The sequence below is a fragment of the Salmo salar genome, chromosome 05, assembly GCF_965601325.2.
Source record: "Salmo salar chromosome 05, fSalSal1, whole genome shotgun sequence".
Lineage (NCBI taxonomy): Eukaryota > Metazoa > Chordata > Actinopteri > Salmoniformes > Salmonidae > Salmo > Salmo salar.
The window spans coordinates 65284243-65307534 of record NC_138295.1 but is presented as its reverse complement, the minus strand read 5'-3'; the positions used below and the strand labels follow the sequence as shown (position 1 = coordinate 65307534).

The 23292-nt window shown below is 47.6% G+C and overlaps 1 protein-coding gene across 2 annotated transcripts; it reads left to right on the top strand.

Moving 5' to 3' along the window:
- The first annotated feature begins 467 nt into the window (after positions 1 to 467).
- Positions 468 to 22992, top strand: si:dkey-122a22.2 (uncharacterized). Of its 2 annotated transcripts, XM_014201201.3 has the most exons (12): positions 468 to 710; positions 1092 to 1278; positions 1443 to 1514; positions 1600 to 1676; positions 1920 to 2020; positions 3419 to 3535; positions 8121 to 8195; positions 19417 to 19555; positions 20177 to 20259; positions 20408 to 20504; positions 22043 to 22119; positions 22445 to 22992. In XM_014201201.3, the coding sequence occupies exons 1-12, from the start codon at positions 654 to 656 to the stop codon at positions 22530 to 22532; spliced, it is 1170 nt and encodes a 389-aa protein (XP_014056676.2). In that variant the 5' UTR covers positions 468 to 653; the 3' UTR covers positions 22533 to 22992. The 2 variants fall into 2 exon arrangements, with proteins under 2 accessions (XP_014056676.2, XP_014056674.2); XM_014201199.3 differs by lacking the exon at positions 22043 to 22119.
- The last annotated feature ends 300 nt before the right edge of the window (positions 22993 to 23292 follow it).

Genomic DNA, 23292 nt, shown 5'->3' with positions numbered 1-23292 from the left:
ATAAGTTTCAGTAAGATTGGATTTTTAGCATTTATAGCAATGGTTATTAATTGTTCTGCAGGGATGGAATGGAAGTCTCAGAAAATTGATGTTGTGGTGGCAGCTGCAGAGAGGTATTTGGGTGTGCGAGACTTGACAGCAGAAGAGTTACAAGATGTGTTAAGTGGTGATGTCCCATCCTTTCAGGGTGATGGCATGAGGTAGGAATAAATACATTTAATTAGTGGAGTAGGGGGGGTGTTAATTTTATTTTATATGATTTTGAAATTAGTGAGTATGGTGTTAGATGGTAGGGTATTTATTTAGTACATTTTTTTTTTTCAAGTAAAGTATAAGATAGTTATACTCCAGTTTAGTAGGTGGCGGTAATGCAACAAATTGGATGCCAACCGCCGTTAAACTTCATAGAAGAAGAACAAGAACGAAGAAGGGGGGCAAGAACAAGAACAAGAACAGCGCGCGCGCGCCTAATTTCTGCTGCAGCGTCGACTCTGAGCTAAAAGCATTGTTGTCCCATTTCGGCGTCTGTACATTTCCGGGAAGTTCTAGCTAACGCGGTGCATTCATCCAGTCCTGTGCATTTACATCCCGTTTTCAGCAAGTAGATAGATAGATCCTTTATAGAATACTTTATTTAAACTTGACACTCAAAAATGCGCAGAAGGACAGACGGTCAAGAAGCCACTGGAGATGCTAGGACAGACAGAAAGGTAGCTATCTACTTCGCTAGGCTGCTAATCTACTAGCTCGGTTAGCGAGCAAGACAGAAATGTCAACACCACTTCCATCTCCTCTCAGATGTTCAGATCAAACTGAACTAGCTAAGTACTACCGCAAGGCATAACTGGTAGTCTAGGTAATTGCTTTACCTAGCCCTGATATTACTATCTTCCATTAACGTTACACTGACTACATGACTTAACTTACATGTGGACACAATGCTTCAGTTAAAGCCATTCCAAGGCTCATTGTAGAGGCATTTTGACTGACACATGTTTATGTAACTACTGCTTTCTGACAGCTGTAAATGCTAGCTAGGTAGCTTATCCACACTTTGATATAACATGTTGACTATTATTCTCCTATGACAGACTGACAGACAGACTGCAGGTTCAGGAGAGACCAGGCAACAACATCGACCACAACAAGGGGCTAAAGCGAGCAGATGCTGGTCGACCATTACCTCAGTTGGAAAATGTCTCCTCCTCATCATCCTCATCCCTCCCTTTCTGAACTATGCATCATTGCAAAGAGAGGGCCAACTGTTACTGCCAGAAGGTAGCCTGCTGCAGACATGACATTCACCTTCCTGCCTCACTGACATTCACTTTCCTCCCTCAACTTTATTCTTTAATGCGTAGATGAGTACAGAAGGCCAATAAAACCCTTACATTATGATTAAGATTATCAGCATTGATTAATTTGTATCTTTTTTTTTTCAGATGGTGAAATTATAGATATCGGTTTAGGTCAAAAGATGCACCTGATGTGCAAAGGACAAGGACAGCCAGTTGGTAAGTCTGCTAGCTTGCCAGAAATGTCAACACAACTGTCATCTCCTTTCAGATGTAAGCCCTAACTACTCTGTTTCCTGTGTAGTCATACTGGATGCCCCCACTGGTATGTCCTCTGACATCTGGTTCCATGTACAAGAGAACATTGCACTGCTAACCAAGGTAAGGAGAAATACAGTACATCGTTTCAGGCAACTCAGTTAATGATTCAACAGTTCTAGAAGGGTTTTATTTTTGCTGATTCAAACAAATTAATGGACTACATTCCCTGACCAGAAGACAATTGTGTATGATATGATTGCAAATATTGTCCTGGTTCTAATGTTTTTGTGACAACTGCTGACGTGAAAAAGGTTTAAAATATTTTTATTTGATTGATTGATGTTCCCGTTTTCCCACCCACAGGTGTGCACTTATGACCGAGTGGGACTGGGGTTCAGCAAAAGAGTCCTGCAGAATGAAAGTACGGGGACGGAGAAAGTCTGGGGGATGTCAACCACTGGACGGTAAGCATCTTGTTTTCTCTATCCTGTCATTTTATAGTTTTACCTATAACTGCTTGCCCCAGAATACCAAAATGAAGCAGTTATAGGCTACTCTGTTGTGCAAATGTGCATCCTTTCCCTCTTGATTTTCATGCATTGTTAATGTAAAGTGTTACCTAATAGGCCTCCCGAGTGGCGCAGCAGTCTAAGGCAGTGCTAGCGGCGTCACTTCAGATCCGAGTTCGATACCGGGCTATGTCGCAGCCGGCCGCGACCAGGAGATCCATGAGGCGGCGCACAATTGGCCCAGCGTCGTCCGGGTTAGGGAGGGTTTGGCTGGAAGGGTTATCCTTGTTCCATCGCGCTGTAGCGACTCCTGTGGCGGGCCGGGTGCATGCACGCTGACACGGTCGCCAGGTGTACGGTGTTTCCTCCAACACATTGGTGTGGCTGGCTTCCGGGTTAAGAGAGCAGTGTGTCAAAAAGCAGTGCGGCCTGGCGGGGTCGTGTTTCGGAGGGCGCATGGCTCTTGACCTTCGCCTCTCCCGAGTCCAGACGGGAGTTGATGGGACAAGACTAACTACCAATTGGATAGCATGAAATTGGGAAGAAAAAGGGGTAAAAAGTACCCAAAAACTTGTTACCGAATAGTATCTACTACTACAGTCAAGGTAATAGGTGTTTGATGCAAGTTATTCTAAAGCCCTGATTCTCAACAAACACTCACACCATTCTCTATCAGATTTAGTATTCCCCTTGGCTAAGCGCCACCTCATGGATTGTCCAATCAGAGACATCGGGGTCCACTGCCCCACAATCTCCCTGCCATGGTCTGACCTGTCCTTGACTTTCCCCTAATCTCTCTGGCTGACAAAGTAACGTGTTGTTAAGGTTGTGGTTGTATGTGGACGATCAGGTCAGCAGTCTCTGTTACCTTGGGATCTGGCCCAGGCTAACAGCAGAGCAGGCAGCCGCCGCCTTCTGATACAAGCAATCAATTACCCAGAATTCAATAAGCTGGCAAGCTGAGGATTTGATGACTGCATTCCTCTCTTCTCCCTGCTGCTGCAGTGAAACCTCTTCATCCCAGCCTCTTCCCTCCTCTCCAATGTTGATTTATTAGTGTAAGAGACCCAACACAACAGATGGCTGTCTGTAGGGAGCTGCATCTCACTTGATGATGATGCTCTTTTTCTTTTGGATGATTTTCTGTTGTATCTATCCTGCTTTACAAGGCAAAGTGTCCAGGGGCTCCCACGGCTACTTTACATTGGCTGGTTTCAATGGCAGTGTTTCTCTTGTTCTGGTGTAGCTGCCGTCTTAGGGTTTGATGTGTTTTTACTGTAAAAGCCCTTTGTGACAGCTGTGGTTGTAAAAACATACATTTGATGAATTGATTGATGTCTTTTCCCCCTACAGAATGGTGGACAACCTCCACCGGCTCATCAGGTTAGCTGGTCTAGCCACGCCTCTCATCCTGGTGGGATCTGAACTGGGCACGCTCAACGCCAGGTTCTACAGCCATATCCATGACGCGTGAGTCTCCCTGCCCACCTAGCTACGGAATCTCGATGGAAAATATAGGCTAACTCGTTTCTTTTTGCCAAACTTGCCACAAGTCAAAATATATTGAGATCGCTTAGTGATAGGTTCACTCCAAAAGTTGGTTGATATGTTCATATCTCAAAAGTGGTTGTGTAGATTCAGCTTTATGTCTGCATCCCAAATGAAGGGGAAAGATTTGCACAGTTTTTGACAAACTTTGGGCATTCTCACTTTCTCATCCCTGTTTGAGTTCCATCCTATTCCCTCTCACATTATTGACTTCAGTAACTCCAGTACTTCAAAAGTATCATCACAACCTGTAGATAGGCTCAGCACTGCATCAAACCCAGGGACATCATAAATTATCTACCCCCACATCCCCACATCCCCACAAACCCCCATTTCTGAGAAACCTGGTGATTAACACGAGCAGGGAGGGATCAGCCTCCTGGCCCGAGGTGAGAGATTTAGCGTTTCATCAGCCGTGATGTGCGTCAGTTAAGAGAGTAAATGAAGCGATGGTGAGAGGATGACACCTGCAGAATAAAATATATTCCCCCCTGGATATGGTGATGGGGTGTGGGCCCATCCATCTGTCTGCCAGTGTGCCTGGAGCAATCAGACAGACAGACAGACAACCGGGGCAGAGAAATCCTTCTCACACTCATTACGGACAGGACAGGAAGGGTATAGGGGATGGGTCAGAACGGACAGGACAGGAAGGGTATAGGGGATGGGTCAGAACGGACAGGACAGGAAGGGTATAGGGGATGGGTCAGAACGGACAGGACAGGAAGGGTATAGGGGATGGGTCAGAACGGACAGGACAGGAAGGGTATAGGGGATGGGTCAGAACGGACAGGACAGGAAGGGTATAGGGGATGGGTCAGAACGGACAGGACAGGAAGGGTATAGGGGATGGGTCAGAACGGACAGGACAGGAAGGGTATAGGGGATGGGTCAGAACGGACAGGACAGGAAGGGTATAGGGGATGGGTCAGAACGGACAGGACAGGAAGGGTATAGGGGATGGGTCAGAACGGACAGGACAGGAAGGGTATAGGGGATGGGTCAGAACGGACAGGACAGGAAGGGTATAGGGGATGGGTCAGAACGGACAGGACAGGAAGGGTATAGGGGATGGGTCAGAACGGACAGGACAGGAAGGGTATAGGGGATGGGTCAGAACGGACAGGACAGGAAGGGTATAGGGGATGGGTCAGAACGGACAGGACAGGAAGGGTATAGGGGATGGGTCAGAACGGACAGGACAGGAAGGGTATAGGGGATGGGTCAGAACGGACAGGACAGGAAGGGTATAGGGGATGGGTCAGAACGGACAGGACAGGAAGGGTATAGGGGATGGGTCAGAACGGACAGGACAGGAAGGGTATAGGGGATGGGTCAGAACGGACAGGACAGGAAGGGTATAGGGGATGGGTCAGAACGGACAGGACAGGAAGGGTATAGGGGATGGGTCAGAACGGACAGGACAGGAAGGGTATAGGGGATGGGTCAGAACGGACAGGACAGGAAGGGTATAGGGGATGGGTCAGAACGGACAGGACAGGAAGGGTATAGGGGATGGGTCAGAACGGACAGGACAGGAAGGGTATAGGGGATGGGTCAGAACGGACAGGACAGGAAGGGTATAGGGGATGGGTCAGAACGGACAGGACAGGAAGGGTATAGGGGATGGGTCAGAACGGACAGGACAGGAAGGGTATAGGGGATGGGTCAGAACGGACAGGACAGGAAGGGTATAGGGGATGGGTCAGAACGGACAGGACAGGAAGGGTATAGGGGATGGGTCAGAACGGACAGGACAGGAAGGGTATAGGGGATGGGTCAGAACGGACAGGACAGGAAGGGTATAGGGGATGGGTCAGAACGGACAGGACAGGAAGGGTATAGGGGATGGGTCAGAACGGACAGGACAGGAAGGGTATAGGGGATGGGTCAGAACGGACAGGACAGGAAGGGTATAGGGGATGGGTCAGAACGGACAGGACAGGAAGGGTATAGGGGATGGGTCAGAACGGACAGGACAGGAAGGGTATAGGGGATGGGTCAGAACGGACAGGACAGGAAGGGTATAGGGGATGGGTCAGAACGGACAGGACAGGAAGGGTATAGGGGATGGGTCAGAACGGACAGGACAGGAAGGGTATAGGGGATGGGTCAGAACGGACAGGACAGGAAGGGTATAGGGGATGGGTCAGAACGGACAGGACAGGAAGGGTATAGGGGATGGGTCAGAACGGACAGGACAGGAAGGGTATAGGGGATGGGTCAGAACGGACAGGACAGGAAGGGTATAGGGGATGGGTCAGAACGGACAGGACAGGAAGGGTATAGGGGATGGGTCAGAACGGACAGGACAGGAAGGGTATAGGGGATGGGTCAGAACGGACAGGACAGGAAGGGTATAGGGGATGGGTCAGAACGGACAGGACAGGAAGGGTATAGGGGATGGGTCAGAACGGACAGGACAGGAAGGGTATAGGGGATGGGTCAGAACGGACAGGACAGGAAGGGTATAGGGGATGGGTCAGAACGGACAGGACAGGAAGGGTATAGGGGATGGGTCAGAACGGACAGGACAGGAAGGGTATAGGGGATGGGTCAGAACGGACAGGACAGGAAGGGTATAGGGGATGGGTCAGAACGGACAGGACAGGAAGGGTATAGGGGATGGGTCAGAACGGACAGGACAGGAAGGGTATAGGGGATGGGTCAGAACGGACAGGACAGGAAGGGTATAGGGGATGGGTCAGAACGGACAGGACAGGAAGGGTATAGGGGATGGGTCAGAACGGACAGGACAGGAAGGGTATAGGGGATGGGTCAGAACGGACAGGACAGGAAGGGTATAGGGGATGGGTCAGAACGGACAGGACAGGAAGGGTATAGGGGATGGGTCAGAACGGACAGGACAGGAAGGGTATAGGGGATGGGTCAGAACGGACAGGACAGGAAGGGTATAGGGGATGGGTCAGAACGGACAGGACAGGAAGGGTATAGGGGATGGGTCAGAACGGACAGGACAGGAAGGGTATAGGGGATGGGTCAGAACGGACAGGACAGGAAGGGTATAGGGGATGGGTCAGAACGGACAGGACAGGAAGGGTATAGGGGATGGGTCAGAACGGACAGGACAGGAAGGGTATAGGGGATGGGTCAGAACGGACAGGACAGGAAGGGTATAGGGGATGGGTCAGAACGGACAGGACAGGAAGGGTATAGGGGATGGGTCAGAACGGACAGGACAGGAAGGGTATAGGGGATGGGTCAGAACGGACAGGACAGGAAGGGTATAGGGGATGGGTCAGAACGGACAGGACAGGAAGGGTATAGGGGATGGGTCAGAACGGACAGGACAGGAAGGGTATAGGGGATGGGTCAGAACGGACAGGACAGGAAGGGTATAGGGGATGGGTCAGAACGGACAGGACAGGAAGGGTATAGGGGATGGGTCAGAACGGACAGGACAGGAAGGGTATAGGGGATGGGTCAGAACGGACAGGACAGGAAGGGTATAGGGGATGGGTCAGAACGGACAGGACAGGAAGGGTATAGGGGATGGGTCAGAACGGACAGGACAGGAAGGGTATAGGGGATGGGTCAGAACGGACAGGACAGGAAGGGTATAGGGGATGGGTCAGAACGGACAGGACAGGAAGGGTATAGGGGATGGGTCAGAACGGACAGGACAGGAAGGGTATAGGGGATGGGTCAGAACGGACAGGACAGGAAGGGTATAGGGGATGGGTCAGAACGGACAGGACAGGAAGGGTATAGGGGATGGGTCAGAACGGACAGGACAGGAAGGGTATAGGGGATGGGTCAGAACGGACAGGACAGGAAGGGTATAGGGGATGGGTCAGAACGGACAGGACAGGAAGGGTATAGGGGATGGGTCAGAACGGACAGGACAGGAAGGGTATAGGGGATGGGTCAGAACGGACAGGACAGGAAGGGTATGGGTCAGAACGGACAGGACAGGAAGGGGATGGGTCAGAACGGACAGGACAGGAAGGGGATGGGTCAGAACGGACAGGACAGGAAGGGGATGGGTCAGAACGGACAGGACAGGAAGGGGATGGGTCAGAACGGACAGGACAGGAAGGGGATGGGTCAGAACGGACAGGACAGGAAGGGGATGGGTCAGAACGGACAGGACAGGAAGGGGATGGGTCAGAACGGACAGGACAGGAAGGGGATGGGTCAGAACGGACAGGACAGGAAGGGTATAGGGGATGGGTCAGAACGGACAGGACAGGAAGGGTATAGGGGATGGGTCAGAACGGACAGGACAGGAAGGGTATAGGGGATGGGTCAGAACGGACAGGACAGGAAGGGTATAGGGGATGGGTCAGAACGGACAGGACAGGAAGGGTATAGGGGATGGGTCAGAACGGACAGGACAGGAAGGGTATAGGGGATGGGTCAGAACGGACAGGACAGGAAGGGTATAGGGGATGGGTCAGAACGGACACTGGAGGCCCACTTCATCACTGTTTCTCTTTTTTTTTCTCTCTGCGTCCTCTCACTCTCTCTCTCCTTCCGTCCTCAGGCAGGTGTCAGACCTTGTCCTTATTGATCCCATTCCAGAGGACATCTTTGACGAGGACCAGTGGCAGAAGTACTGGTAAGTCACCTCGAGGAGGAGGAACGGAGGAGAGGGAGGGAAGGGAGAGAGGGGAGAAAGGAGGAGCAGAGCGAGTTGGTACTACTGTGTTACTCAAGCCCTTGACTCCATCCATATTTGCTGTATGGATAGTGGATAGGATCCACTGTAGTTGATTATCTCTGTTGGACAGGAAGCAGCATTAACATGATTAATGAGGCCAAAGGAACTCATTAGTAGATCCCACTCTCTTTCATCAGGAAGAAATGAGAGCGGAGAATTAGGGTGGGGGAGAGATGACACACATTTTAATAATAAGTCTCTTTTTTCCCTATGCATGATTCATGTCAAGCTGTGGATAATGGACATATAACCCTATTCATATTCATTGTTCATAAATGGCCATATAGGATATTATGATAATAACGCAGGACATTAGTGAAACTGTCAGTTATTCATAGTCATCAGTAAATAGCAGTGATTTACATAACAATATGGTAATATGCTGTAAAACAATACAGGTAAACACATGAAAAGATGTAAGCTGAAAATTAGTTTGACCCTACCATTTACAATATTGCTTTTCTTTGTATCAATTGGAGGGTGAATGCTACACGCTCTCCAAGCGTAATATCTTTGAACAACATTCTATTCAAAGTTATTATTCATGAACAAACACTTTCCATATGTTTTGTAAAAAAAAAAAAAAGCGAAATTCTTGTAACTTTTCCAAAATGTCTAAGTTTTCCATAAATTGCGCTTGGAAGATTCCTGGAATAAGCAATGAATATGCAGGAAATCTGAGGATCCTCCAAACGGTGGGATTTCTGGAAAACCTGTGAATTTTAGGAAAGTTCCAGGGATTTTCCAACCCTAGTTTTGTCTGTTATTTCCCTCCGCCAGCATCCCATTTGCTCTGTGGGGTTATATAACATTTCTTTAGTGAGATAAGAAATGAGTCGTTGAAAATGGCCTAATTTGTACGTGACTGTAAGTGGAGCCGTGTCATTTATCAGAGATATGTGTCCAATTATCCTCTGATTAATAGGCATTCATTTCATTTCCCTGCTGCCTAGCAGACTACAGTGTACTGGCTGGAGATCCAATTACTCTGCAACTTAGAAATCAACCGAGGAAAGGATTGCTGCATAAAGTACATTTATATTATTAGTCTCTGATTTTAGATAGAAAACAAGAAATATGTAATATCAAGATTACTGAAACCATTTTTGTAGTTCTATCCGGAGCCACCGAAGTGTGTGTGTATTGACATTCTTTAGAACATAATACAAGTCCAACAGCGTCCGATACAACTTAACATTCATACAACGTAGCGCGCGCACACACACACACACACACACACACACACACACACGCCGTGATGGTACCTGAGGAGACGGTATCAGCGAGGCTGCTCTCTGCCTGGGCTCCAGGACTTACACATCAAAGTCCTTCTCATTAACCACGGCTCTCTCCCAAATTACTGCTGTTTTATCAGACAAAATCAATCGGCACCGTCTCCTGAGAATTTCTCCTTTTTCATTTATTTTATTTTATATGAACTTGGAAGTAGAGCGAGATGGAGACTAGAGTTCCCTAGCCTGGAATCCAAACTGATATGCTCTATTTCACCATTGTCTCAGTTTGGATCCCAGGCTATATTTCCTATTGGTATTTCTCCTCTGAGGCTAGGAGCCAGACATAGTACTTCCTGATGAGAAATAAAGTCAGCAGAAGGCCAGGAGTTAGTGGAAGCCCCTCTGTCTAGCCATACAGATTGCATTCATTCAGGGACGTGGTTTTAGTCGGATCCCTACAGGATGAAACGCATACAATGAGTTTGTTTTCTTTGCCCTGAAAATGGGTCTTGTGAAGTTGACCCAATTTTATATGTACAGTATCTTCGCGTTCGCACTTGATGATAGTATAATATTTAGCAGAATCACATAAGATCTGCAGTCAACCCTACACTCTCCCTAAAGTCTACAGTAGATAATGTCCTACATGTAAATATAACACATTGGCATGAAGGCCAGATTCCTAATATCTACTGTAACAGTCTGTGTTTAGTGTTTTATGTAGGAAGGAGATGGGGAACCATAGATACCAGACTTCAGTTTATAATTGGACCTCATAACGTGTGTGTGTGAGAGACGGTGTTTGTGTGTGTGTATTAGAGTTGGTGTATTACAGAATGAATTTGTCTCTGGAAAATATTGACTCCTATTTTAATATAATCCAAAACAGTGGGAAGTATTCTATTTTAATGAGCTTGTCCTTATTGTTTGTTTAATGAGCGTTGCTTGATAGTCAAAACACCATTTTACTCTAGCTTTTCAAATGTGTTTACTCAAACTGAATCCTTTGCATCATGAAATCACTGGGGTAGAACTATTTAGAAATTGGCTAATTGCATTCATGATGTTGCTTATATTCCTTATTTCAGATATTCAGGACAAAGTTGTTTTCATGTTAGTATGACCAACATCTGCCCTCTTCATAATATCAAGTCGAAGAAAAGGACAGTGCCTAAGGCGTTTACTTTAAAGGTTTAATGGTTGGTCAACCTGCAGTGACATTTTAAATGAGCAGAACCAGAGGGTCAAAACAATGTGTCTGATGGTGTGATGGATGCCCCACCTGATTGGCTGTCTCTCAGCAGGCACACATGAGCTACTGTACCAGCTGGGGTGGTGGGCTTGGCCTGGGCATGGCCCAGCTGGGCTGGCGGGCTTGGCCTGGGCATGGCCCAGCTGGGCTGGCGGGCTTGGCCTGGGCATGGCCCAGCTGGGCTGGCGGGCTTGGCCTGGCCCAGCTGGGCTGGCGGGCTTGGCCTGGGCATGGCCCAGCTGGGCTGGTGGTCTGGTGGTGGGCCTGGTCTGGTGGTGGATCAGTCTCACCTGTATGGAAACCTGATAGAGTTATGAGTCCAGATGGAGACTCCATATCACATCCAGCCAGGCCCCATTCATCATCTGATCCCTCATTAGTACCCTGGGCACACTGAGGATACAGACTGTCTCAGACGGCCCTGGGCACACTGAGGATACAGACTGTCTCAGACGGCCCTGGGCACACTGTGTGTGTGTTCCTGTTTGACACTCAGACCCCGTTAGCCAGACCGCTAGCAGAGGAAGGTAGGCAGAGAGAGTTTTGTTTTGTTTGACTGTCACTTTGTCAGATGACGGACTGGTGTGATGGGCTTAGATGATTCCTCTCGTTTAATTTGAGTTATAAACCAAATGCTTTTATTTTCACTTTGTTTGTTGAAGGTGTGTGTCCATCTGCGCTTTGTTGCAGTTTTCCAGGCTGGGTAGAGGACTGTATAGTGACAGACAGCAGTCCAGCCACTCTGCAGGCCAGGCACAGGTAGCAGCAGCATTCTCCTCTGAGCTCATTCACTCGGTGTGTTGCCTGCCTGTGTTCAATAATCCAGTGGAGCCAGGCCAGGCTCCAAGCCTCCCAACCCATGTCAGGGGGACTCAGGGCCCAGATAGGCAGCTTCACCAATGGGCTCTGGGAGTAGACAAGACCTAGTGGAGTGGACAGTAACACCACGAAATATGACGCACTCTGTTAGGATATCGATTGAGGATAATAAAAAAACCTGACTGTGCGTGTGAATCTTTCAAGTGTGCGCGAGAGAGAGGGAGTGAGTGTGTGTTACTCTGCGACAGAGAATAGCTATGACTATGTTTCTTTCTGCCTCCTCTCAGCCTCCACTAACTGTTAGAACAGCACAGCTCCCCAGAGACAAGCAGGAGAGTCAGGAACCCCAATTAATTGTAATTGGCACCGCTGTAAGCATAACTATTGTTGCTCCGTTCCACTAATCAAGCAGGGCTGTCTCGGGCCCACATGTATTTCCTTCACTAGAATCTATAGTATTGACTCGGGGAGGAAGGAACCGCTGCTGGTCTGGCTGTTCTGGGCAGTACAACACTGCCACACTTTGGCCAAGTGGGGAATTGCTCTGTTGGTTTAATAAAAAGGCCATCTGTCTGCATTCATTCATTCATTCTCTAGTTTCAGTAGTTGTTCATCTCAGGAAGAATGGCACTTTGATTATATTTACAAATCTTCGCCGCTTGAATGTGACTGGATCCCTGTATTAGAAGTATTTCCAAGTAACACTACAAGGTAGCAATGAGAATAGTTCTATCTTGTGCATGGTGTCACTGTATTTCACAGGAATCTCCCCATTAATCACTTGTAGTTTTATACTACACTTTCTTTTTGACACTTGTGTAATGAATCTCTGTTTTATACACCTACAATAGTCCATATTTACTTGTGTCGTACTCCTTGTTCCGTTTTCTCTCCTGTAATAGTCCTTGTTCCGTTTTCTCTTGTGTAATAATAGTCCTTGTTCCGTTTTCTCTCGTGTAATAATAGTCCTTGTTCCGTTTTCTCTCGTGTAATAATAGTCCTTGTTCCGTTTTCTCTCGTGTAATAATAGTCCTTGTTCCGTTTTCTCTCGTGTAATAATAGTCCTTGTTCCGTTTTCTCTCGTGTAATAATAGTCCTTGTTCCGTTTTCTCTCGTGTAATAATAGTCCTTGTTCCGTTTTCTCTCGTGTAATAATAGTCCTTGTTCCGTTTTCTCTCGTGTAATAATAGTCCTTGTTCCGTTTTCTCTCGTGTAATAATAGTCCTTGTTCCGTTTTCTCTCGTGTAATAATAGTCCTTGTTCCGTTTTCTCTCGTGTAATAGTTGCAGGTTGATGTTTATTTTCATGAATCTTGCCCAGGAGGCAGAACTGACCCATTTCTGCTAGATGGGCCAGCTGCAAAGTAAAAATTGGCAATATCGTGAAAATGTATGAAAACCAAAATGTACTTTTTGGATGTAATTTAAGATCAGGGTTAGGCATTGGACTTAACCCTAACCACACTGTTATGTTTAAAATCCGATTGTATTACTTTGTGGCTGTGCCAGCTAGTGACCTCTCTGCAGAGCTGCCTCCAGGGCAAGACTCATGACAATAAATGCCAACCTGCGTAATTGTCCATGTTCTGTGTTCTCTCCTAGTCATGTAATAGAACATGTTCCACGTTCTACTCGTGTAATAGTCTGTTTTGTCCGTGAGCTCCCTCTCAGGTAATGGAGGCCCTGCATATGGAATGACATGCTAATGAGGCAGGACCCTCTTATCTTGTCGGGGGGCCAAATTCCGACAGTGAATTGCGACAGTTGTAACAAAAGTAACAGAGCGTCTATTCAGCCTGCACTAATCCAGATGGGAAAGTCAAACAGCAGAAAGTCCGCTGCACAAACTCATTTCATCACGTTATTAATTTAGATATTGCCTTGCCGCTCCTGAGGAGGAAGGGGAAAGAAGAGCCCTCTGAAATGACCAACATGGCTGAGGCGTTTTGCACATGGTTCCTCCACTCCCTCTCCCCTCTTATCGCCTTAATTCATCCCGCCAATCTGGGCTGTCTTTACCCACTAAATTTCCCTTTGACACGCATGCCTTCCCTCGCATAATCCTCCCTCCCGGGCAGAATTAAAAATGGAGGGAATAGGAAGGGACAGGACAGGTGGCTGGAGAATCTTTGAAATAATGCGACAGACAGAGCAATGATTTGACCAGATTCAAACAGGGGCTGATAAAGTTTTGTATGGAGAGGAAAAGGTGACAGGTGGAAATGTGTGGAGACAGAGAAGTCCCTAAAGAGCCAGGTTATATGAGTCCCTTCTAAATTGTGGGGCAAGAATGACTTCAGGGGTGAAATAGTGGCAAGGAAGATGATAATGTCAAAATGTCAGTCTTAAAATGTCTGATTTGAAGAGAAAAAATGGTCTGTGAGGCTGAAATTGAGAAGGGTAGCAGCAAATATTTTCCTGTCTGCTGCTTCCATTAAACTTTTGTCTATTTGTGACCTCTTCCTAACAGCCCTGCTACAATACAGCCATTAGGGGTCAGGCATTGCCATCAGCCATTTTGGTCGATTGCTGTGTAGCAGGTAGAACGCCCCATTGACGGCACATGTATTGTTACTGAAGTTTAAGACTGGAAGACTGTTAACATTTGTTTCTCCAAATACCTGAGGACCAATCAGGCTACAGCCTCGTCTAGACATCAAGCTACAGCCTCGTCTAGACATCAAGCTACAGCCTCGTCTAGACATCAAGCTACAGCCTCGTCTAGACATCAGGCTACAGCCTCGTCTAGACATCAGGCTACAGCCTCGTCTAGACATCAGGCTACAGCCTCGTCTAGACATCAGGCTACAGCCTCGTCTAGACATCAGGCTACAGCCTCGTCTAGACATCAGGCTACAGCCTCGTCTAGACATCAGGCTACAGCCTTATAAGGATTTACATCCTTTGACAAAACTTGATATTGCAACACGTGGGAAATAACAAGCCAATGTCGAGTTGAGGTGAAAGCTGTGGGGTGAGCACTTTGGGTCGGGGGGGTGTGCACTCTAGGTTGAGGCCTGGTTGGAGGCTGTGGGCCTGACTAGCACTGTGGGGTGGGCTGAGACCTGACTGGAGGCTGTGGGCCTGACTAGCACTGTGGGGTGGGCTGAGGCCTGACTGGAGGCTGTGGGCCTGACTAGCACTGTGGGGTGGGCTGAGGCCTGACTGGAGGCTGTGGGCCTGACTAGCACTGTGGGGTGGGCTGAGGCCTGACTAGAGGCTGTGGGCCTGACTAGCACTGTGGGGTGGGCTGAGGCCTGACTGGAGGCTGTGGGCCTGACTAGAGGCTGTGGGCCTGACTAGCACTGTGGGGTGGGCTGAGGCCTGACTGGAGGCTGTGGGCCTGACTAGCACTGTGGGGTGGGCTGAGACCTGACTGGAGGCTGTGGGCCTGACTAGCACTGTGGGGTGGGCTGAGGCCTGACTGGAGGCTGTGGGCCTGACTAGCACTGTGGGGTGGGCTGAGGCCTGACTGGAGGCTGTGGGCCTGACTAGAGGCTGTGGGCCTGACTAGCACTGTGGGGTGGACTGAGACCTGACTGGAGGCTGTGGGCCTGACTAGAGGCTGTGGGCCTGACTAGCACTGTGGGGTGGACTGAGGCCTGACTGGAGGCTGTGGGCCTGACTAGAGGCTGTGGGCCTGACTAGCACTGTGGGGTGGGCTGAGACCTGACTGGAGGCTGTGGGCCTGACTAGCACTGTGGGGTGGACTGAGGCCTGACTGGAGGCTGTGGGCCTGACTAGCACTGTGGGGTGGACTGAGGCCTGACTGGAGGCTGTGGGCCTGACTAGCACTGTGGGGTGGACTGAGGCCTGACTGGAGGCTGTGGGCCTGACTAGCACTGTGGGGTGGACTGAGGCTTGGGGCTGTGGGCCTGACTAGCACTGTGGGGTGGACTGAGGCCTGACTGGAGGCTGTGGGCCTGACTAGCACTGTGGGGTGGACTGAGGCCTGACTGGAGGCTGTGGGCCTGACTAGCACTGTGGGGTGGACTGAGGCCTGACTGGAGGCTGTGGGCCTGACTAGCACTGTGGGGTGGGCTGAGACCTGACTGGAGGCTGTGGGCCTGACTAGCACTGTGGGGTGGACTGAGGCCTGACTGGAGGCTGTGGGCCTGACTAGCACTGTGGGGTGGGCTGAGGCCTGACTGGAGGCTGTGGGCCTGACTAGCACTGTGGGGTGGGCTGAGGCCTGACTGGAGGCTGTGGGCCTGACTAGCACTGTGGGGTGGGCTGAGGCCTGACTGGAGGCTGTGGGCCTGACTAGAGGCTGTGGGCCTGACTAGCACTGTGGGGTGGGCTGAGACCTGACTGGAGGCTGTGGGCCTGACTAGAGGCTGTGGGCCTGACTAGAGGCTGTGGGCCTGACTAGCACTGTGGGGTGGACTGAGACCTGACTGGAGGCTGTGGGCCTGACTAGAGGCTGTGGGCCTGACTAGCACTGTGGGGTGGGCTGAGACCTGACTGGAGGCTGTGGGCCTGACTAGAGGCTGTGGGCCTGACTAGAGGCTGTGGGCCTGACTAGCACTGTGGGGTGGACTGAGACCTGACTGGAGGCTGTGGGCCTGACTAGAGGCTGTGGGCCTGACTAGCACTGTGGGGTGGGCTGAGGCCTGACTGGAGGCTGTGGGCCTGACTAGCACTGTGGGGTGGGCTGAGGCCTGGGCCTTGTGGCTGTGGGCCTAGCTGTTGGGTGAGGGCTGTGGGGATAGCTGTGAGGTTCAGATCTGTGGGGTGGGTTGGCTGAGAGCTAGGGCTGGGGGTGCACTGAGGGCAAGGGCTCAGGGCTCAGGGCTGTGGGTGGTCTGAGCAAAGTGGATGGGTGGGCTGAACACTAGGGGCGAGGGGCTGAGCACTGGTTTTTGGTGGCGGGGGGGCAGCTGTGAGGCAGACGCCACTTGATTGGGCTCTGCAGGCTGAGACCAGCCAATTCAAAGCACCAGTGAGCTGAGACCGATTGGCCCTCCTGAGTTACAAAATCCCAGCGCTGCTCTCCTCATTTGCCCCCCAAAATATCTCTCATTCTCTCCTGTCAAAACGTCTGTTAGAGAAAGTTTGGGATTTTGGCTGAAAATACATATTTATTAATATCTTATTTCTAATGAATATTCCCAATAGGTCTGTTTTTAGACCTATGCGACATTGTCTATGTCACACTGTTGTAACCAAGATTGTTCAGAATAAACACAACGCTACGATGTTGTAGTTGAAACTAAGGTCAAGGACTGTGCTATCCTCATCTCTCCCCTGCAATCTCTCAGCTTAGAGGACTTATTGCTGCTGGCCTAAAGAACAGGGAAACACAGCCTTAAAGAACAGTGAAACACAGCCTAGCAGAACAGTGAAACACAGCCTAGCCTAGGGCTGTTTTCTAATCATATTCCATGCATTGTTCTATAATCATACTCCATTCTTGTCAGTTTTGAAATATTGCATTTGGGGATCATTTAATATCAGGATTGGAAATCCATTTAAATTCTTGTCTGTTAAAGGAAGAGGCATGCAATTACACTAAACTAAAAATATAAATGCAACAATTCTACTGAGTAACAGTTCATATAAGGAAATCAGTCAATTGAAATAAATAAATTAGGGCCTAATCTATGGATTTCACATGACTGGGAATACAGATATGCATCTGTTGGTGAAAGATACCTTTGAAAATAGTGGGGGGGATCAGAAAACCAGTCAATCTGGTGTGACCACCACATTTGCCTCAGGCAGCACAAAACATCTCCTTCGCATAGAGTTGATCAGACTGTTGATTATGGCCTGTGGAATGTTGTCCCACTCCTCATCAATTTGCTGTGTGAAGTTTCTGGATATTGGCGGGAACTGGAATCCAGAGCATCCCGAACATGCTCAATGGGTGACATGTCTGGTGAGTATGCAGGCAATTGAAGAACAGGGAGTTTTTCAGATTCCAGAACTTGTGTACAGATCCTTGCGACATTGGGCCGTGCATTATCATGCTGAAACATGAGGTGATGGCGGCAGATGAATAGCACGACAACGGGTCTCAGGATCTTGTCACGGTATCTCTGCATTCAAATTGCCATTGATAAAATGCAATTGTATTCGTTGCGTGTAGCTTATACCTCCTCTTACCATAACCCCACCGACACCATGGGGTACTCTGTTCACAACATTAACATCAGCAAACTGCTCGCCTACACAACGCCATACATCTGCCTGGTACAGTTGAAACCGGGATTCGTCTGTGAAGGGCACACATCTCCAGCGTGCCAGTGGCCATTGAAGGTTAGCATTTGCCCACTGAAGTTGGTTAAGACGCCAAACTACATTCAGGGTAAGATCCAGGTGAAGACAAGCACGTAGAAGAGCTTCCCTGAGACGGTTTCTTGACAGTTTGCAAAAGTTGTACGCTCTCTCAACTTGAGACATCTGTGGCATTGTGTTGAGTCACAACTGCACATTTTAGAGTGGCCCTTTATTGTCCCCAGCACAAGGTGCACCTGCGCAATGATAATGCTGTTTAATCAGCTTCTTGATTATCTTGGCAAAGGAGAAATATTCACTAACAGGGATGTAAACAAATTTGTGCAGAACATTTTAGAGAGAGAAGCTTTTGTTCGTATGAACATTTCTGGGATCTTTTATTTCAGCTCATGAAACATGGGACCAACACTTTACATGTTGTGTTTAGATTTTTGTTCGGTGTATATTAAGAAATGTTTTGCACAAACGTCTTCAAATATATTGATTTTGGCCATTGGTGCCTGCAAAAATAAAGTAATAAGCATGACGTCTCTGAGTCAGGTAGTTGTTGGGCTGGTGTTGCTTAGCTTTTCATTCCTAACAATCTGATGTTGTGTGTTTGTCTCTAGGTACAGTACGTACGTGTGTGTCTGTATTTGTCTCTATAGTTACAGTCACATGTTGTTGTGTTCTGTGTCTATAGTTACAGTCACATGTTGTTGTGTTCTGTGTCTATAGTTACAGTCACATGTTGTTGTGTTCTGTGTCTATAGTTACAGTCACATGTTGTTCTGTGTCTTTATAGTTACAGTCACATGTTGTTCTGTGTCTTTATAGTTACAGTCACATGTTGTTGTGTTCTGTGTCTATAGTTACAGTCACATGTTGTTGTGTTCTGTGTCTTTATAGTTACAGTCACATGTTGTTGTGTTCTGTGTCTATAGTTACAGTCACATGTTGTTCTGTGTCTTTATAGTTACAGTCACATGTTGTTGTGTTCTGTGTCTATAGTTACAGTCACATGTTGTTCTGTGTCTCTATAGTTACAGTCACATGTTGTTGTGTTCTGTGTCTCTATAGTTACAGTCACATGTTGTTGTGTTCTGTGTCTCTATAGTTACAGTCACATGTTGTTGTGTTCTGTGTCTCTATAGTTACAGTCACATGTTGTTGTATTCTGTGTCTCTATAGTTACAGTCACATGTTGTTGTGTGTCTCTATAGTTACAGTCACATGTTGTTGTATTCTGTGTCTCTATAGTTACAGTCACATGTTGTTCTGTGTCTCTATAGTTAGTCACATGTTGTTGTATTCTGTGTCTCTATAGTTACAGTCACATGTTGTTCTGTGTCTCTATAGTTAGTCACATGTTGTTGTATTCTGTGTCTCTATAGTTACAGTCACATGTTGTTCTGTGTCTCTATAGTTACAGTCACATGTTGTTGTATTCTGTGTCTCTATAGTTACAGTCACATGTTGTTCTGTGTCTCTATAGTTAGTCACATGTTGTTGTATTCTGTGTGTCTATAGTTACAGTCACATGTTGTTCTGTGTCTCTATAGTTAGTCACGTTGTTGTATTCTGTGTGTCTGCAGGTACAGTCAGCTGGTGCCATCCCTCCAAGCCATGCAATTCTCAGCTGCCACAGGCATCAGCCGCATCCTCATCATTCTGGGTGTGCTAAAGCCCGCCATCATGGGGGACAACATTGCTGAAGACCTCATTCAGAGACAGGTGAGTCTGACTGAAACATTGCTGAAAACCTCATAAGGCGTAAGGTCCATCTTAAAGACCAAATTAACATATCTGGGGTCAGGTCAGCAGCTCGTATGTTCTCAATGTCTTATTTTGAAACCATGCATTTGAATGTGTGATTTTAATGTGCCTCAATATACCTGCTGACACCAGAAATGAAATTCTGTTATTGGGCAGGAGGAGATGTCCAGTTGTGATGGTCCAACCTTGTTGTGTTGGAGAACAATCTCTAACATAGCCACGGGATGGAGCTAGTGGTAGAGTAATGATCGTTCCTCAGAAGGAGGGGAGAGAGGCAGAGAGGAGAGGAAAGGAGGAAAATGAACTGTGACTATTGATAACTGCTCCAGGTTAAAGTCTGAACGTTTTGTTAAAATATCTTGGTTCTATTTCCTGGAACCCACTTTTTGATAGCAACAGAGATTTCAGCTTTTGAAATACTAGTTACCAAGGAGATAAGGACATCAAGTGAGTCATTTTGCTTAAATTGTAGGGAAAGAGAAAGGGTTGGAGAGAGACAAGTGAAGGTTATAATGCATGCACACACACACTTACTTTCAGGCCATGGTCCAATGTTATCATATGTCTTTGTGTTCTCAGAAGTACCTCCTCAGTAACCCAGCCCACCAGAGCAGTGCTGTAGATGAGCATTTTTTCCTGAATGAAAGTGCTTCTCAAGTCAGGTGAGACCAACATACAGTACATGTGAATGTAATATCAAGCTGTCATCACACAATCATTTTGGATATGCTCTACAGTATATCCAAAATTTACAAGTGTAAAAGCAAACTTATTTTGAGATTTGTATGTAATGTTTTGATAATTTTTCAGGGAAATCTCCAAATTCAAACCCCTCTCCAGTAGGACTTCTGTGAGTGTGATTATTGGGGATTCTTTTGATGACCAAATTCCTGCTCCTCTAAACCAAGTGAGTAGTGTACAACCTTCCTCCCTCCATTAGTCTGTCTAGTGGCTGGCCCAATTCCATTTCTCAATCTTCACCCTGAAGTGTGTACTCATGGGTAGGGTTGAAAAAATACTGGAACTTTCAAGCAGGTAGCTGACTAGTGGTGGCAGGTAGCTGACTAGTTGTGGCAGGTAGACTAGTGGTGGCTATTCAGCAGCCTGATGGTCTGGGGATAGAAGCTATTGGCCAGTATGTTAGTTTTAGCCATGAAGCTCCAGTGCTGCCTGCGTCTGATTCGTCGCTCGGGTGGCTGAGGTTCCTTGATGGGACTGTTGATGAGAATGGGGGCATGCCCAGCTTGGTTCCTCCTGAAGTCCACAATCACCTCTTTTGTTTTGCTGATGTTGAGGGAGGGGTTGTTCACCTGGCACCACACTGTCAGAGTGCCTACCTCCTCCCTGTAGGCTGTCTCGTCGTTGTTGGTAATCAGGCCTACTACTGTCGTGTCATCAGCAAACTTGATGATGGAGTTGGAACTGTGTGAGGCCACGCAGTCGTGGGTATACAGGGAGTACAGGAGGAGACTAATAAGATGCAGCCTTGTGTGGCCCCCGTGTTGAGGATCAGTGTGGAGGAGGTAATGTTGCATACCTTCACCACCTTGGAGCGGCCCGTCAGGAAGTCCAGGACCCAGTTGCATAGGGAGGACTTAAGTCCCAGGGCTGTGAGCTCAGGGGGCATTATGAAGGCAGAGCTGAACAGCATCGGAACATATTCCAGTCCACGTGATCAAAACAGTCTTGAGGCATGGATTCTGATTGGTCAGACCAGCGGTGTACAACTTTCCTCTTGAGTCTTTGTTTGTAGGTGGGGAAGCGCAAAATGGAGTCATGGTCAGATTTGTTGAAAGGAGGACGGGAGATAGCCTTATACCCGTGTTAATGTGTTGGTAGTAATTCGGAAGCATGATTCTCAAATTACTTTTGTTAAAGTTCTCCGCGACAATGAACGCTGCCTCCGGGTACTCGGTCTCCAGTTTATTCAGGGTCCAATGAAGATCTTTGAGAGCTTTTTTGGTGTCAGCTTAGGGCGGGATGTACGAAAAAGTAGCGATAATCCCTGAAAACTCTCTGAAGGTAATAAAGGGTGACATTTGACCAAGTATTCCAAGTCGGGAGTGCAGAAGCTCGCAAGTTTCTGTAAGTGTTCCTCGTCGCACTACTTGTTATTGATCATAAAGCAGAGCCCTCTGCCTTTTGTTCTTGCTAGAGAGAGCCCTCTTCCTATCCGCTTGATGAACTGTCAAACACGCTGGTTGTATATAATTTGTTTGGATGTGGGAGGAAAGCCAGGTCTCAGAAAAACAGAGTATGTTGCAGAATCTGATGTCCCTCTGGAAGGAGATCCTCGCTCTGAGTTCATCAAGTTTATGCACTAATTTTTGAACATTGGAGAATAGTATGCTCGGTAATGGAGGACGGGTCACCCAGCGTCTCAATCTCACTAAGACCCTCCCACATCTGCCTCTCCATCTGTGTCTATTTCCTGCTCTCCGGTAGGACTCCCAGGCAACCCGGCGCTTCACCGAAGAACCTAGACCATTGTTCCGCCGTCTTTGGGAATTCGGGAAAATCAGGTGGACGGTGTGACTACCAAGCAATTCATATTCCAATAGTTCTACCTGGGGGGTATGAAGTAATGCACAAAACAAACTGAGTAAGAACATTTTAGGAAAACACAAAAAAAAAGTAGAAACCTGCAATGTTTTGTAGGAGCTCGAGGCAATGCACCATTCGTCGCTCCCATCTTAGCCAACGACTGCACTAGTTCAGGGGGACTGCACTACTGCACAGTGCACACTTCGGGGAGAAAGGGGATGGATGGAATTGGTGTGATGCATATTGACTGTTTCTCACAGGGCCCTCAAACGAACATTGACTGACTATGTGCTTCCACATCAGGTGGTGGCCCAGCTTCAGAAGACGTTACTGGAGCAGACTTACCCCTCGGCCAACCAGATCCATGTTAAAGGAGGGGACCGCAGGATGATCTACAAGAGGCCGTCTGTTGTTAGCAAACACCTGTGGAAGCTGGTGTCCCAACGGCAGTCCAAACAGCAGAGCCAATGACCATAGAGATGACCACCCCAACCCCAGAATTTTCATTTTCATACTGGAGCATATATTTTGCTTCTAAATAAAATCTCTAGAAGACATCTAGTTCTATTGCTCTAATTTCAAGGTTTGAATTCTGTGGCAGTGACACACTGATTCTGCTGCCAAATGTCTCAACTACACTCACAACCTGAAGATGAAATCATATGTCAGAGGTTCCATGTTTAGTTTTATTCCAGTGAGGATTTTTGACATGAATATACTTGACGTGTATGTCCACACATGAAACCGGTTTCAATCGATTGATTTATTTTTTGTGTACTTTATTACCAGTACAAATATCAGACAGTTTTGCCTTAATGTTTGTAAATAAATAATAAAGTCTTCTGAATTTGTCTGTGTGTTAACGCTACTATCTTTCTGGGATCTAGTCAGTCTGTAAAGCTGCAGCGTTACAGATTCCATGATAGAATGTAAACGTGACGATGTAAAAGTAATTTCCGATTGAGCCGACATATGCAGCGTTTACCGTGAATGCGGGAACATTGACAGGAACATTGACTTTAAATTTGATTCACGCTGTAAAGCTGAATTTCCGTGATGTAGATTGAACAGAGCACTCAGTCCCTTTATATCTAATGTACACATCCACGACACTGGTACTGTGTTGTAGCTTTGAAAGAAAAGACCAAACA

Coding starts and splice junctions, on each gene's coding strand:
- si:dkey-122a22.2 (XM_014201199.3), top strand. CDS start 654: ATGCGCAGAAGGACAGACGGTCAAGAAGCCACTGGAGATGCTAGGACA. Junction 2,021..3,418: donor GGGATGTCAACCACTGGACG/GTAAGCATCTTG, acceptor TTCCCCCTACAG/AATGGTGGACAACCTCCACC. Junction 20,260..20,407: donor GAAAGTGCTTCTCAAGTCAG/GTGAGACCAACA, acceptor ATAATTTTTCAG/GGAAATCTCCAAATTCAAAC.